Here is a 15,304-nt window from a genome sequence, read left to right on the forward strand (position 1 = left end):
CCCTGAAACAAAGATTGCATTCTCTTCTGTGACTCAAGGCCATTATAGAGAGCAATTATAGGTAAAAAAGTGACCACCAACGCAACGTTTCTGTCACAGCAAATAACCCTGCATTGATTTCCTTTACAAGAATATGTCTTTTAACTCTTCATTGCACTCCTGAATGTGCCTAGCGCCTGAAGTTTTCCGTAAATGGCAATTTAAAGCGAGATTTCCACTAAGCTGCGAAACACTTAACGCCGGCGTGTTCATCTGAATGCACAATGTTCTCCCTCCTTCCCTTCGGCCGGCGTCACGACAAGATGAAAATAATTAACGTCAAGGTTCTTTCCCATCATGCGTCTGTGCGTTGTAGAGCATCTCCTCCCCTTTGTGTGATCCCCCCCCCAAGCTCAATAATTTATGAATGGAATAGCAGTTTTGAAGTGTTAATAATTTACGGGAATGCCCAAATGGCTAGGCGGGCGAAGGACTAAATGGTGAGGGTATTGCGCTGCTTTATGGCCTCCATTTATCATGAGTAATTATTAATTCTTTGTTTTAGGAGAAGCAATGGGGTCGGAATTTGAAATGAAAATATGTAATTGAAATCAGTTACATATTTGTTTTTATCTATATATTTGTAGTTAATATTTAAAAATCAGACAATATCTACTTTGAAACTGGTTGACCAAATATTACACTTTGAGGCTTTCAGGGTGTCATCACAAATCACAGAAACAATGTCGTGAGTATGTAATAATTTTTTTAGTTTGTTTTGTCGATTGACTTTGAAGGAAGTTTTGTGCAACATTGTGTTTAAGATAGGAATGTGCCGATCCGCTTATATCGATCCGATACCAATCCGATACAGTCTTTTTGTATCATTATATCTATATATAATATATATCATTAAATATAGCCTATGGATATTACAGTAGTAGGCTTTTTTTTATAAACATGCAAGAAGTTTTGTCTTTAGCTTTGAATTTTAAATTAGAACGTTTTTAAGAAGCCGGTGTTAGCGGCTTAGCCTAGCTTAGCGATAGCATGAAAGCCGTGAACCTGCGGTCCTGGATCTGCATCTGCTCCTGTCTGCAGGTTTACCACTGTGCTGCGATAAACCTCGAAGCAGAATTTTTATCACTTACACAAGAAATGATCTTGAATCATTTCTTGTTCTAGAAAAGCAGTGGCTTATGAAAGTGTAATAGTGTAAAAGGTCAGAGGGCGTCACCCACATGCGTTAATTTTTTTAGAGTCCAATTGCAGTATGATGTTTTGAAGGCAAATTGTTTATCGGCTAAAAAATCGCAGTATTACCTTCAACATCCATTCAATTACAAGTTGAAATGATCCTTGCGGCGGATAAGGCACCACTAAGTGCACCCTCTTTGGTAGTTAAATGCTTGTAAAACATGGAACCGAAGCCAGGTGCACTAATGCAACAGCAAAAAGAGTAAAGATGCATTTAAGCTCAGGGCCGCAATGTGAATACGAATCAGGGACGTTTTATGGAACGCCAATAAAAATGCAATCTGATAAGGAGTAAATCACAAAATCCACTTGAAAAATGTGGCTTTTCCTCAGTAAATCCATGCCCCACCCGGACCTATTTTTATTGTTATTATTATTGGACAAGTAATGGAAGTTTGTTAAATTTACTTTTTTACCACATGAAGAACAAGGATAAGCTATATGCGAATGAATTGCATTTTGATTTGGCAAATGTTTTTAAACTCTTAAAACCGAGCACATTTTCTCCAGTTCGGCTTTACCTAAATCTAAAAGGTCACAGATTATAGGCCAGTGTGACGCCTCATTTGAAAGCTAAGGCCTACAAAACTGACTTTTTTGGTGCATTTTTGTCTTTTTTCTTTTTTTGTGTGTGTTTTGGTCACTTTTTTGAGGCTCTTTTGTGGCTTTGTTGTTCACTCTTCACTCTTTAGTGGTGTTTTTGCCACTTTTTTGTTGTCTTATTGTTGCTTTTCCAGCACGTTTGTCACATTTTGTCAATGTTTTCGTCACTTTTTCATAACATTTTCGTCATTCCAAACTGGGGAAAATGCGCTCGGTTAAAGTGATAGTCTGCAAGTTTGCAAAGTGAGGAAAGATAGATTGGCATTTGAAATTTTGAACCAGAAAGCCCTTCCTAGTTTGCAAAATGAGGAGAGCAGGAACCGAATTTACATAAATAAACGATCAAGCTCCTCCCCCTCCCTTCTGATTGGACCTGACAGGCTGGTTCACAGAAAAAGCTTGTCTCATTGGTCAACGCGGGGGGATACGAGACTCTGATTAGCTGCTGAGATCATGGAAGGAGGGACTTTGCAAAAATAATAAAATACTTATTACTTACTTCACATCAAAATGCATGACAAGGTGGTCAATTTTGCACATTTGATAAATTTTGTAAAACATTTAGACTTCCAGACTATCACTTTAAGAGGGTACATGAGTGCCCTTCCCGCCATTAGAGTAGTTATACAACTCAATGTAGTTTGACTGATTTGTTGTTGTTTCTTTCAACGTCTAGGTCCTTGATAACTTTTCATGCTCTCTAAAGTTACGTGCTGTTGGTTAGTATTTAGTTCATTATGTGCTTGTCTTACAGCAGGTCATCAGACTCTTGTTTACGGCTGACATGCTATTTCACGATGTGCTAGGGAATACTGTATGCATTTTCCAAACCTGTGCATCTTTGCGTCGCCCAGTGGAAAATCCAATATCTCGTCAAAATGTTCCCCAGGGCAATTCAAATCATGCTCAGCTCGCTTGACCTCGATGCTAACAGACAAACCTTTGATCAGAACTTACTTTGTAGTGTTAAAAGCGTGTACATCTCGCACTCGTGTTGGCTGCCACTCCGCTGAACAAATCTCCGCGTCTCTTCCCAAGTATTACTTCGTGTCTCGTAAATGTCTGTATTGTAATGCTCGTCTTAAATCTCCCGGGTAATCATGCTCTCTCTCTCTCTCTCTCTCTCACTGCCATTGCGGATCTCTTTCTTTATTAATGGGGATGATAATGTTGTGTGGAAGCGGGCTATTTCTAAGACGCAGAGGAAATCTTGTCTGCGGAAGATTCATAGTGATATTTGGGTCCCTAAGGTTCAACGATCTAACATGATAGAAGCCGGAGCTGTCAGGAGATACAGATGTAACGCAGGTGGAGTGCTGCTATCAATCGCTCTACCTGATTGGGCTCGCTCTGAGTAGGAGGAAATACAAGGAAGCAGGCAGCTCCTTGTGGCGGCGGTGGCTTTAATAATTCAGCATCCATCCGCTATTCAAGAATTTCCTGTGGTTTGACTATAATCAATAGTGTCTTCTTTGGCTGTTCCCCGGCTGGCCCGTTGTTTGTGATTAAATGCATCCTCAAGGAGGTCACATGTTTATGTTATTGACTTTTGCCATTGGGTTTCAGAGCAAAGGACCCATACTCCTCTGCCTTGATGTAACTATTAGTCATATTAGAAGAGGTGAAAAGAAAAAAAAAAAGGCAGTGTAAATGATAAATGAGCACTTCTTGCCTGGGGTTTGAAGCAGCAAGGTAAACAAGTAACTTTCTTGTGAACAACATAATTATAATATCTTGAGAGGCGGAAAGGTTTCAATTAATATTTCTTTGTGAAATATGGCTTAGTAATAAGTAATATCTGCAGATATTGTTTATATCATGAGTAAAAGAAGGAATAGGATGTTTTTGTGGTCTATAGCAGTGTTTCCCAAACAGGGTTACGGGGGCACCAGAGAGCACTTAGCAGTGGGGTACTGGGAATCATTTCAGGTCTAAAAATAATGTGAAACTGAACAGTATTTCCTTATTTTTAATGATGTTTTTCGGTTTATTATACTCGTTGGTTTATTTTGAACACACCACACAACTAAATGCTAATAAATCTGAGTTTAGCGGATCATTTTCAAAATAATTGGCTACACTCTCGAGGAAAGGGGTATTTTGGGTAGAAATGAAAGACTCAAAGGGTAGGCAAGACAAAAAAGGTTGTGAACCACTGGTCGAAAGGACAAATCATCAGTGCAATATTGTATTTGGTATAGCTGGCACATTAGTATTCATTAGAGGGCAACCGATATGGGTTTTCTAAGGCCGATGCCGATTTTTGGGGAATTGTATTGGCCGATGCACGCAGCCAATACTTTTGAGCAATATTTAAGGGCTATTTTTCGAAATGTCTGGTCTATAATCTTGTAAAAACATAAAAACTTGGCCACTAATTTTATCTCTTTAGGTGATTCAATCATTATGTCAGACCCAGCCTTGATTGGTTGGTGTTAGCATTAACATTCTGCTGCGAGTTTTAGCATGCTATTGCTAACTACGCCATTTTGCGTGGCGATCAAAAAATACATTTGCTGAGGCTACAGCTAACTCTAAGCAATTTAATTTTCCAGGTCCTGTCCTTCAAAATGAGGTACAGCATGCCCATATTCACTTACATTTAGTCGGTTAAAGTTGTGTTTTAAATGCGTAAGAACTAAAACTGGTAGCGGTTCTGTATCATATATTTGTAGCCGATACCCGATATCGTCTGTTTTTTTTCTGTATTGGCTCCGATATCTGATATCGGATCAGTGCATGTGCATCCCTAGGAACCACTGGACTAAAGGATAAATCATCAGTGCAATATCGTATTAGGTATATTAGGAGTGCCATTAGAGGTCGACCAATATGTTTTTTTCTAAGGCCGATGACGATTTTTGGGGATTATTATTGGTTGATGCCAATACGCTCAGTCGATACTTTTAGGCAGATTTTTCCAAATGATAATATATAATATATAATCCTGTAAAATCATGAATACTTAGCCACTCAAGCAGTGACCAACTTTATTTCTTTAAGTGATTCCATCATTGTTTCTGATGCCGGCTTGATTGGTTGCTGTTAGCATAAGTATACTGCTGCTAACCGTGGCATTTTGCACAGTGATTAAAAATACATTTGCGAAGGTTAAAACTAACTCAGTGATTGAATTCAATTGGTTCTGCCAAATTCGATTGGTAGAGCATTCTCATATTCATAGATTTAGTCGGTTAAAGTTGTGTTTTTAAAGCGTAAGAGATGATATCTATGATATATATCATATGTTTTTCCGTTTCGGCTCAGATATCTGAAACCATTATCAGATCGGTGCATCAAAAAGAACCACTGGTCTAAAGGACAAATTGTCAGTGCAATATCGAGTTATAGCAGGAGTGTTGGTACATTAGTATTCATAGTCAAAACACATGAAGTGATAGGAAATATATTTCACCTTCCTGATATTATTGACATTAATACATGTGACCATCTTATTCACAGCAGGTATTATGTTGGCTATACGTAAAAGTTGTGCATGCCTTACCAAGTACAAACACAATTTCCCGGTCCCTACACATCATCTCACCTCAATTCTGTCATGGGCGAGCAATGCTATACTCACCCATCATCCACGTAGCAGGGGAAGGGCATCTGCTGCGCGTACACCCCGAGCGGCTGTGTCTTGGACGTGTGCAGTCGAATAATGGCGTGGTCTATCATGTCCTGCAGGTAGGAGAAGCCGCCCCATATATAGCGCAGGTCGTTAAAGCCGTTGTCCCGCGCCCCAGGAGCCCATGACCTTATTAAAAGTAGACACAATGGGATCTGTCTTAGCAAATGCCAGGTAAAAAAACTACGTGCGCCGTGGTACAAAAAAACATAAAAATACTGGCGGGATAACACAGCAGTTTTTCTAAGGTCATATTTTCACACGGTTACGTTTAAATGACCGTTAAAAAGATCACTTCCCTTTGGATAGGGAGGGTATTAAAGGTCAAAAGGCTGGAGAAACAATTATAGATTTATATGGACATTTGTTTTTAGTCCTATTTTGATGAAGGAGCTGTATATTGTGATTACAAGCACGGAAACAACATAAAATGTACTGTAGTTAAAATAGATATGAAGTAAAATAGAGAAATAAATGTTATTCTAGCCTAAAAAGTACCAACTTGTTATTATTTTTTACAGGTTATGTTTCAGAATTGACTGTGAGGCAAGTCTGTTCATCTATTTATTGGATGATCTAACCAATAAAAAACATTCAACAAAGCGCAGACTATTTTCTTGAAGGCCAGTCTATCACAAATTGCAAGCAAGCGCCTGACTCAGTCCTTTAATAAATTCCACAAATCAGTCTTAAGTATTTTCTGTCTTTGTGCCAATTCATTAGTATCCGTTGACAATGTAAATGTGTCATGTACCTCTCTTTAATTTTGTTGGTCCGCTCCACATCGTTTATGTCCATCCGGAGCTTGTACTTCATGTAAGCCGGCAGTTCAGTGGAGTTCGTGGTGATGGTCTCGAAGACGATACCAGCCCAATACGTCTCATTATCCAGAAGATCCAATGCTCGAGTCACCAAATGTCCTTCTGTTGGCATCGCCTCAAACTTATTTAGGTCCAAGCACTGTGAAGTACGTGAAAAAGACAAGGGGAAAAAAAGTAAGTAACTGGAAGCAACAGGAAAGCAAAAATGTCCTCCGTATAAACAGACCTATGATAAATGATAAAGAATCAAACTTTTCAAGGAGGCAATTCCTGCTTCTCGACTAAAATGCTGTCTTTATTAACAAACTTACTTAGCGTAAAATCCACTCAATGATATTGCATTAAAGGAACAGGCCACTGATTTCCATACTGAGATATGTTCTTACCTGAGCTTAGACGAGTTGATGCGTACCTGTCTGGTCTTTGTGCATACGCTCAGTCACGCAAAAAGACTAAAGATGTTGTTAGCATTTAGCCTCTCCTCCTCTCCAATATGGGGCTAAACGGGGATGAAGTTAGAAGCGAAAACTCTTCCATGGTTTCCCTATTTAAATACGGTTACGTGAGTAGTTACACGATCCAAGTATAGTTACACAAAATTAAACATGTCGATTTTCTAAGCCGATAAAAGGGGTTCTATATAGTAAGGCGTAGTAACACCTTAGGAGCACTTCGATGTCCGCGCAGTAATATCTTCACTCCTAAAGATACTACTGTGTTTTTTTTGTGTAGCTTGGATACTTGGTACTTGGATCGTGTAACTAATCACATAACCATATTTAGCCACTCTAGCAGTGGCCGACTTTATTTCTATAGGTGATTCAATCATCGTTTCTGACCCAGCCTTGATTGGTTGCTGTTAGCATTAGCATGCTGCCGTTTGCTTTAGCCTGTTGTTGCTAACCGTGGCATTTTGCACGCCAATTAAAAATACATTTGCGGAGGTTAAAACTAACTGAGCGACTGAATTCTCCAGGTTCTGCCCTTCAAAATGATGAATATTCACTTAGATTGTGTTAGTTAAAAAACTGCCAAAACTGGTATTATCTCCGTGTTGGATCACCACTTCGACGTCTGCGCAGTATTATCTTCACTCCTAAAGATACTACTTCGTGGACATCGTAGTGGTGTTATTCTGCGTAACTATACTTGGATCGTGTAACTAATCACATAACCGTATTTAAATAGGGAAAACGTGGAAGAGCTTGGTCGCTTCTAACTTCACCCCAGGAGAAGCTAAATGCTAACAACATCTTGGGTCTTTTTGCGTGACTGAGCGCACGCACAAAGACCAGACAGGTACGCATCAACTCGTCTGAGCTCAGATAAGAACATATCTCAGTATGGAAAAACTGTGGCCTGTTCCTTTAACGCGTGACTGCGTTTGTGCAGCCCTCGCCAGTTTATTACTGAAGCCATTACCGTTACCAATCATTTCACTAGTCTCACAAACCAGCCAAAAAAGTCCAATAAAAAAAGAAACAATGAACCAACCATAATGGGTCTAACCAAAACGAGAGACTCCGAACATGTAATAATGACATGATACACTGGCAGATGGATACTTAGCAAATAGCACCACTAACCCACCAGCGTAGTTCAAAATGATGAGGTGGTGCCAGAGGGAGAGGGGGGGGGGGGGGGGGGGGGGGTGTTTTGGGCCCTGGCACAGACACACTTAAATGAGATACAGCACTCCCTCCTCTGTACCCCCTTCCTGCCATTCATGAGGCGCTAATGAGCTTGGCGTCCCGGGAGCCAGTCACTCCTGACAGCTGTCCGCACATCACACTGCTGCAACTGTTTTGCCATTCCAAAATTCACAAGCTATTATTGTGTTACACGGGTTTTGGTGGAAACAACTAAATTGCATTTGTTTTGTGGGCCGTTGAGGATGTAATGGCGGGCAAACGGCGGGTGGGGTAGGGGTGGGGATGGAACGAGATACGGATGCCTGGCACAAGGTTCGACATTTCGCGCGACTTTACAAAAGACAGACAATGTTTTAAGGGATAATGAAAAACGTAAGGATACATTTGGTGAACACTTCTGAAGTTTGGACATTTAAGTGGAAAGCATTCATTTGTTGTTTAAGCTGAGGTTTAATCTGAAAACTTATTAGCAAAATCCATGTTTGTCTTTCGCTCTACCACAAAACAAATGAAAAAAAAAAAGTGAATCAAGGTGGATCGATATGAGAGGAGTAAAAAAAAAAACTCGCCCAGCCCTTTTAGAATAAGTTTGAGGTATGCAATGATAATTTGAAATAATAAAAACAGAGAGAGAGAGAAAAGTGCGTCTGGGTAATAAAATATCGAGCATTCTGACGAGTGAAGGACTGGGCACAGCCTAATTTGCGGAGATATCTGAGCAGCACAGGCAGCGGTGCAGTCATGGTTGCATCACGCCGTGTTGGCCAGTGAGTGATAGCAGAGGCATGCGGTTATAGTAGAATCTCATTATGAACACGCAATGATACGGCCCAGACATGAGTTTGTGCCAGAGATTATGTAACCTATAAAGAAAGCGGATGTATTTCTGTCTACTGGGGGGGAGGTGGGGGGGGGGGGGCAAGAGGGGTCAGCGGACTTCAAAACACTGTCAGGCATCAACAGAAGCGGGATGGACGTGTGTTTGACAAGGACAAGAACTTTCTAAAACCAATATTGTCTGCCCCTTTCACTCAGCGGCTGACGCAACAGTCTCCTCTGCACCGACCGGCATCCTTAACTTTTAATGTGGACAACAGCGAAGTAACAAAAGATATTCTCAGGGCAGGTCTGCGGGGGGAGAAGAAGAATGTGTGGAGTGTGGAGTCAATCTGATCGGATGTAAATAAAGAAACATCTTAGCTCAGATTATCACAGTTGAAGGTACTAGTGCACCGACTATTGTTACTTATATAAACTGCTAGTCACATAGAGTTTCCTGTATCGTATCCGCTGTCCTGTTTCCTCAGAGACTGTAGCTATAATGCTATGATGTGCATGTGCCTCTACCCTAATGTCTGTTTCCCTTTCTATACACTCATCTGAGCTTAGAAAGCGCCGACCTATGATGTATATGCCCATTGTCCATGCATTTGATCACACATTGTAGAGAAAAGGGGATTTGATCAGGAATAATCCCAACTTTGGCTGTCCAAAGACCAGAAAAGGGAGGGAAACGCCACCATTCATAATTGATAAGGAGTGGTAATAACAATCTATGCCCAGTGACACTTACTGTTATTGAAACAAAATGTGCTTAATACAATGTGTCACGTGTAATTGCCGTAGACTGTTTTGGGGTAGTTGCATATTAAGACTGAATAATCAGTAGTCTTGATTTCTTCAGAATGATAACTGAGACGAGACTTGCCTTGCACGGACAGAATTTCTGACTCAAAAGCAGACACTTCAGAAAAGAACAGTCAACTGCCTCTTTCCACATTATCATTATTATCTGAAGAGTAAAGGTTCCCAAAAAAAAGTGATAACACAATGTCTTACCCCGAGAAATTTTGAGAAGAGCTTAAGCATCTGCGTAACACTTTGGTATAGATCCCTCCAGTCATTGTTCGGCATGTTGGGAGGACGGTCTTCTGGGCGGCCATTGTACAGGAAGTTCGCAATGAGCTTGGCATTCCATCCATTACGACCGAGTTGCTGGTTCAGCAGTGCCTCAAAGACTGGGTTCTCCAGCAATGTCTGTTTAAAAGGGGAAAAAAACACTGTTATACACAACACAAACCTTACTATCCTTGTTTTATGCTTGAAAAACAAAATGGTTGTTTTTATGCACAGTTAATTGAGTCCAATGGAGATGGATGGTGTTTTTATTCAAAGGACACACCGCTTTTACAAAACAGTGTTTAGCTTTATCATGATAATTTATTAGGAGAAACCCCAGAAGAAAAGCCAAACAGAAAAAAAAAAAAAGAATAAAGCTCTCCCTTTTCCTCAGCCTTGCCTTGATGTGGTTACAATCATGTACGGCACCCCAGTAAATGTGAGGTTGGAGGATCAAACTGCAATTGCACTAATCATGTGATAAATAATTGAAGTAGACGCCGATGTGGGGCAAATAAGACCTCAGAATCGCTGGAAAATATACGGAATACAAGGAAAATGCTTTGGCCGCAAGAAATAAACGTTTTCGAGATCAGTACGCATTAGCTTTTGCATAATAAGCTAATCTCACTCCTACTTGTTGGTTAAATGTGTTGCCCTCCATTTAGTAGCCACAACCATTCCCATTACTCCCACTCTGTATTTGCATAGCTGCCTCCAGCGACGGAATGAACGCCCAAGTAATGTTGGGGCTTTGTCGCAGTAATACAGTATCATTATATATGCTCAAATTAACCGTGGTAATCGAGCTGGTGAGTAGATTCGAATCAAGACAAATGCTTGCATTTTCTAATAGATTGTGTGTTGCGGCAATGCCAACGCTGTGGGGCAATGCATGTGGGAGAAGATGGGCAGAGGTCCACCATCTTGGCTGAATAAAAATGGCAAAGATTAATATTTATGCACACTACTGAGGAGAATAGAGCTGATGAATATCAATCAAAGGCTTCATGTCGGGAGAATAAACAACATTCTCCACACCACTAGCAGTAAACTCAACTTGTTGAAAGGTTGCATAATTTTGAATAACTAATTGTTTTAATTGTTTTTTTGGTTGTTTTCCTGTCCATACTGGATTTATTTTATGCTTTAGTTCCTTGTACAAACTTGTGACAAGAAAGTGTTACCATTAAAACGCACCACACAATTTTTTGTTTTTCTTTCCTCCCTATCTCATTTCAAGGGACTTTACGGAGTTTAAAAAATGCTAAAACTAAGTATTTTCATCCCCCTACATGTTCCAGCCATGTCCTAATGTGTAGAATGAAACCACCCTGTTCACCACTGCCTCTAAAATCCTGCACTGTCACTCAAAAAGGTGCTAATATAGAAGCTGCAGTTACACGATACGTAAGACCTGAGGTGGCAGTAGTGAAGATAAAATGACCAACTTGCATCTAGTCTCTTTAAATAAAAAAGAGAACAAAAAAGAATACATTTGGGAGTAGCATGCCTGCCATACTGTAGGAGGCAAAACACACTAATCCATACTTCCTTTGACTCCTACACATAATGCAGCATTACCGTATTTTTTCGGAGTATAAGTCGCTCCGGAGTACAAGTCGCACCAGTCAAAAAATGCAGAGTGAAACATATATAAGTTGCTCCGCAGTATAAGTCGCACCATCCTTGGAACTTCCTGGGTATGGACGTACGTGCACCATTGACGAGCCTCTCCTGGCAGCACGTTGTTCAAGCTCTAACTGTGGCCATCTCCACTTTTCGCCAGTCCCTCACAAGTTTCTCGCTCACCCCAAACTTTCCCCGTTTTTGAATTTTCAGTGGTACAGCACGTGAAAATAACATATCATATTTTGATATATAAGTTGCACCCCCAGCCAAACTCTGAAAAAAGTGTGAGTTATAGTCCAGAAAATACGGTATTCATTCACTCTTAGTCTCTAAGGTACTTTTTTGCAGTCACAGCTGTTCTGGGGCTGAATGATGAGTATGTGTCTGCCAATCTGCAAGAGCGGCCTCTCTGACAATGACACCCACTGACAGTGTTCATGTCGACCACTACCACCTGAATCCTTCCTCCACCTGGGCTGATTTGTAACATACAAATAAAGATATTGCAAGGTCTAATGATACAGCTGTCTTGCAATCTCTCTCTAGCAAAATGTCCTTCTCCTCTCCCCATGTCTTCCTCATCTTCTGTTCCCTATCTCCGATCGGGTCGTTGTTGTGATGGTAATTGGACCATCAACGTAAAACGTGTCTGCAACCTTGAAGGACCTCTGGAGATGATGGACCGTTGGGAGCTGAGCGGAGGTTGGGAGAGCGGAGTGGGGAGAGAGAGAGAGTGAGACCGAGGCAGGGAAAATGAAGACAAAAGAGGACTGGCGGCCTATTTGTGTAAAGGTTAGGGCTAGGGTAATGAATACCCGGGCTGTACGGAGCGGCCGGTGTCTGCTCCCCTCCAGCTGCTGCCTATAAGCTCATTTGGAGTGACACCGGAGTAATGTCAGTGTCAAGGAAATACAGAGAGAGGCAGGCAGAAGGCAGGGAAGTGTCCATGTCCTCTACTTGTGCAGATAATCCCTTCTGCCGCCGCCAAAATTATCCTGCACTTATCCATAATTACCTCCCCCTGCTGTTTTTGCGTATAACGGCAAGTGGCACAAATTAATATACATAATGTGTGCACTATATCCTCACACGCACTCGGCTGTTTGTGTATGCAAGGTCACTTAGTTAACAGCAATAGCAATGTGTATGTAAAGCTGCTGTATAAAAGCGTTAGTCTCATAGCATTGATAAAGATGTGGTGCCCTTGAACTTGTGATCCTCTTGTTTAGCAGTAGGAGCTTTATCCATGGAGTCTCTGTAACTAGAGATGGACATCACTAAATCTGTCTTGTAGTTGTTGTTGTTGTTGTTGGAGTTTTTTGGTCATAGTTTGCTTCAGTATATATATTAAAAAAAAATGTCTAAATCGGGAGGTTCAGCCCAGTGTCTCTTGACCCTTTTCTTCCAGTTTGGCTTTACCCAAATCTAAAAGTTTCTTGAAAAATGCGTCACAATAGCGACAAAAATGAGGATGTAACACACTAATCCAATAAACAAGTGAACAAAAACACGACCAAAAAGTGATGAAAAAGCCATAAAAGAGCCACAAAAAAGTGACAAAAAAGGGACGAAAATGTGACGAAAAAGTGACAAAAAATAGCAACAAAAAATACAAAAATGGGACAAAAAAGAGACAAAAAAGATACGAAAACACAACAAAAACGTGACAAAACTGGCAGAAACGTGGCGACAACATGACAAAAAAAGGTACAATCGGTTTTGTCGGCCTTAGATTTCAAATGAGGCCTTACACTGGCCTATAGGCTATAGATAGATTGATAGATAGATTCTTTATTGAGTACAGTCAGGGGAGGGGGGTAGTGGGGTTAGAGTGAAGCAGACTCAGAGGGAGGGGGTAGGTTAGGGGTGGGTCATTTTGTGTTATGCTCAGTATGAGGCTCTTCACAGAGACCTTAGAACTTGTTTATGTTGTTTGAGCCCGGCGTCAGATAGGGTAAAGTCAAACTGGAGAAAATGTGTTTGATTCAGGTTCAGGTTAACAAGAAACATTAAAGGCCATAATAGACACCGACTCTTACCCGGATTGCATTGACTTGGGTGCCATTTTGAAGGAAGCCGTAGAGACGTGGTCCAGCGTCATCCCATAAATCCGCCAGCTCTCTCAACATGGCCAAGGCGTGAAATGTGCTGTTTGCCTGAAGATCGACAGAAATAAATTTAGCAACTTTCTCCTTTTCAATTTCTTATTAGGTTCCTGGGGGGGGATGGGGTTGATTTGTTCTCCACAAGCTTACCTCTTGCACCATGAGGCGAGCAGCAGGTGTGTCGGGCGTGAAGAGGACCTTTCCTTGCACTAGCGGCTTTACGGTGCTCCAAATGTAGCGCAGCTGCGACGTGCCCTCTAAGGTTTCAATCAGGTTCTGGCAAAAGGCGTCTGACAATAGAGAAAAGGAACAAGCAATGTACAAAAAAATCGAGATGCTTCAGTTTTCAGAGACGGTTGAAAATAAAGTTTTGTTTTTGGCTCATTATATAAAACACTTTTTTGATATCGTACTTTTTAACCCTGGTTTGGGACTTGCACTGCAGCCACAAAGGTTCAGTAAAGTTGTGAGAAGTCTTTACCCCTGAACTGACAGATAACCAGTTTAACACCGGCTGTGTCGCCATATCTTTGCCGTTGTGAAACATGGGCACAGCCTTGGCGAAGACAAACATGCAGAATATTGCTTATTTAACAAAACACTGTCAAAGTGCAGAGACAAGTCTTTGCGGGCGCAAACCCAAGCAGTGCACTCGGAGCATTATTAATTCAGCCTATCTGCCAGCGCGAATATTGTCGGGTTGGGAGAGCACAGAAAAGGTTAAACGAGGACCTGAGTAGCTGGGAATGGGGATTGCAGTCAGTTATTTGATTGCAAGGGGGCTTGTTCTGACTAATAATGTGCCATCCTTTCAAAGTCTGTCAGACGGTGCTGTTCAGAGGCATGTGGCAAACAATATCTGCCGTTTCTCATCTCTTCCCAATAGCCCCACCTGTCATTACATCAAACACCCTTTTTTTCTTTAGTGCTTCTTTCTCATTTTGCCGAGCCACCATTTTCTCACCATCAGGGAGATTTTAGAGGCCATTTTCGGTGCAATTAAATGTTAGCCTTTCTGCCTGCTGGCCGTCTTTCTCAGGTGCTCCTGGGAGGTCTGTGTGCAGCGAGCTAATGGCTAGCCTTTACTCTGAGCCTGACCAGCTGTTCCCTCCAGCCGACTACACACAAGACGCTTCCTGCCAGCGACATACAAAAAGATTCATTGTAAAATAATCAAATCAATTACCAAAATAATCGTCACTTGCAGTCGTAAAAGCCTATACTTGTTTCACATGCATAATTTTATAGCCAGTTCCACTTCCACTCCTGAACCTACTGAAGGACAAAACATTGAAGTTATATTTCTTCTCTTCAGATCACGCTGGGTCAAATAAAGTCATGCCCAATATGTGCCGTTTTTTTCCCTTCCTTCCATCCTTCCTGCCTTTTTTTTTATTTATTTTTTTACGTCACTCAAAGACGCTGGTGTGAGTCACGAGAACAACCGCTTCTGAGCTCGACGGCGGATTCAGCCGCAGTCAAATAATTGCTTGGAGCCTCCGGTCTGGCCCTCAACTTACCTGGCAAATTTAATCAATTTGAGTCGCGCCCTGGAGACGGGCTCATCTCAGAGGCTGCCAGACAACACCACGGATGCAAAGACAACCAATCTACACAAGTTACTCACACACGAAAAATGACACCAGCCGACAGCATGAGCACAGACTAGGAGGCGGTAATATTAAAGGTCTGATAAGGTCCCATCTTATTCAAGCTTCTTAAAAC

General features: G+C 41.3%; 2 protein-coding genes across 3 annotated transcripts in view; both read right to left on the minus strand.

Moving 5' to 3' along the window:
- Nucleotides 1-15,304, minus strand: part of caap1 (caspase activity and apoptosis inhibitor 1) — a 228,911-nt gene that overhangs the window by 192,257 nt on the left and 21,350 nt on the right. The gene's annotated exons all lie outside the window — the stretch shown is intronic.
- Nucleotides 1-15,304, minus strand: part of LOC306980995 (phospholipid-transporting ATPase ABCA1) — a gene marked incomplete at its 3' end in the record, with an annotated part of 176,433 nt that overhangs the window by 143,656 nt on the left and 17,473 nt on the right. Inside the window, exons 9-13 of the mRNA XM_079580541.1 lie at nucleotides 13,730-13,869; nucleotides 13,514-13,630; nucleotides 9,783-9,980; nucleotides 6,225-6,430; nucleotides 5,423-5,599 (exon numbers count right to left, since the gene is read on the minus strand). Of these exons, the coding sequence (XP_079436667.1) occupies nucleotides 5,423-5,599; nucleotides 6,225-6,430; nucleotides 9,783-9,980; nucleotides 13,514-13,630; nucleotides 13,730-13,869 (838 nt within the window). The remainder of the gene's footprint in view (nucleotides 1-5,422; nucleotides 5,600-6,224; nucleotides 6,431-9,782; nucleotides 9,981-13,513; nucleotides 13,631-13,729; nucleotides 13,870-15,304) is intronic.

Source organism: Gobius niger, assembly GCF_951799975.1.
Source record: "Gobius niger genome assembly, chromosome: 21".
NCBI classification, from domain to species: domain Eukaryota; kingdom Metazoa; phylum Chordata; class Actinopteri; order Gobiiformes; family Gobiidae; genus Gobius; species Gobius niger.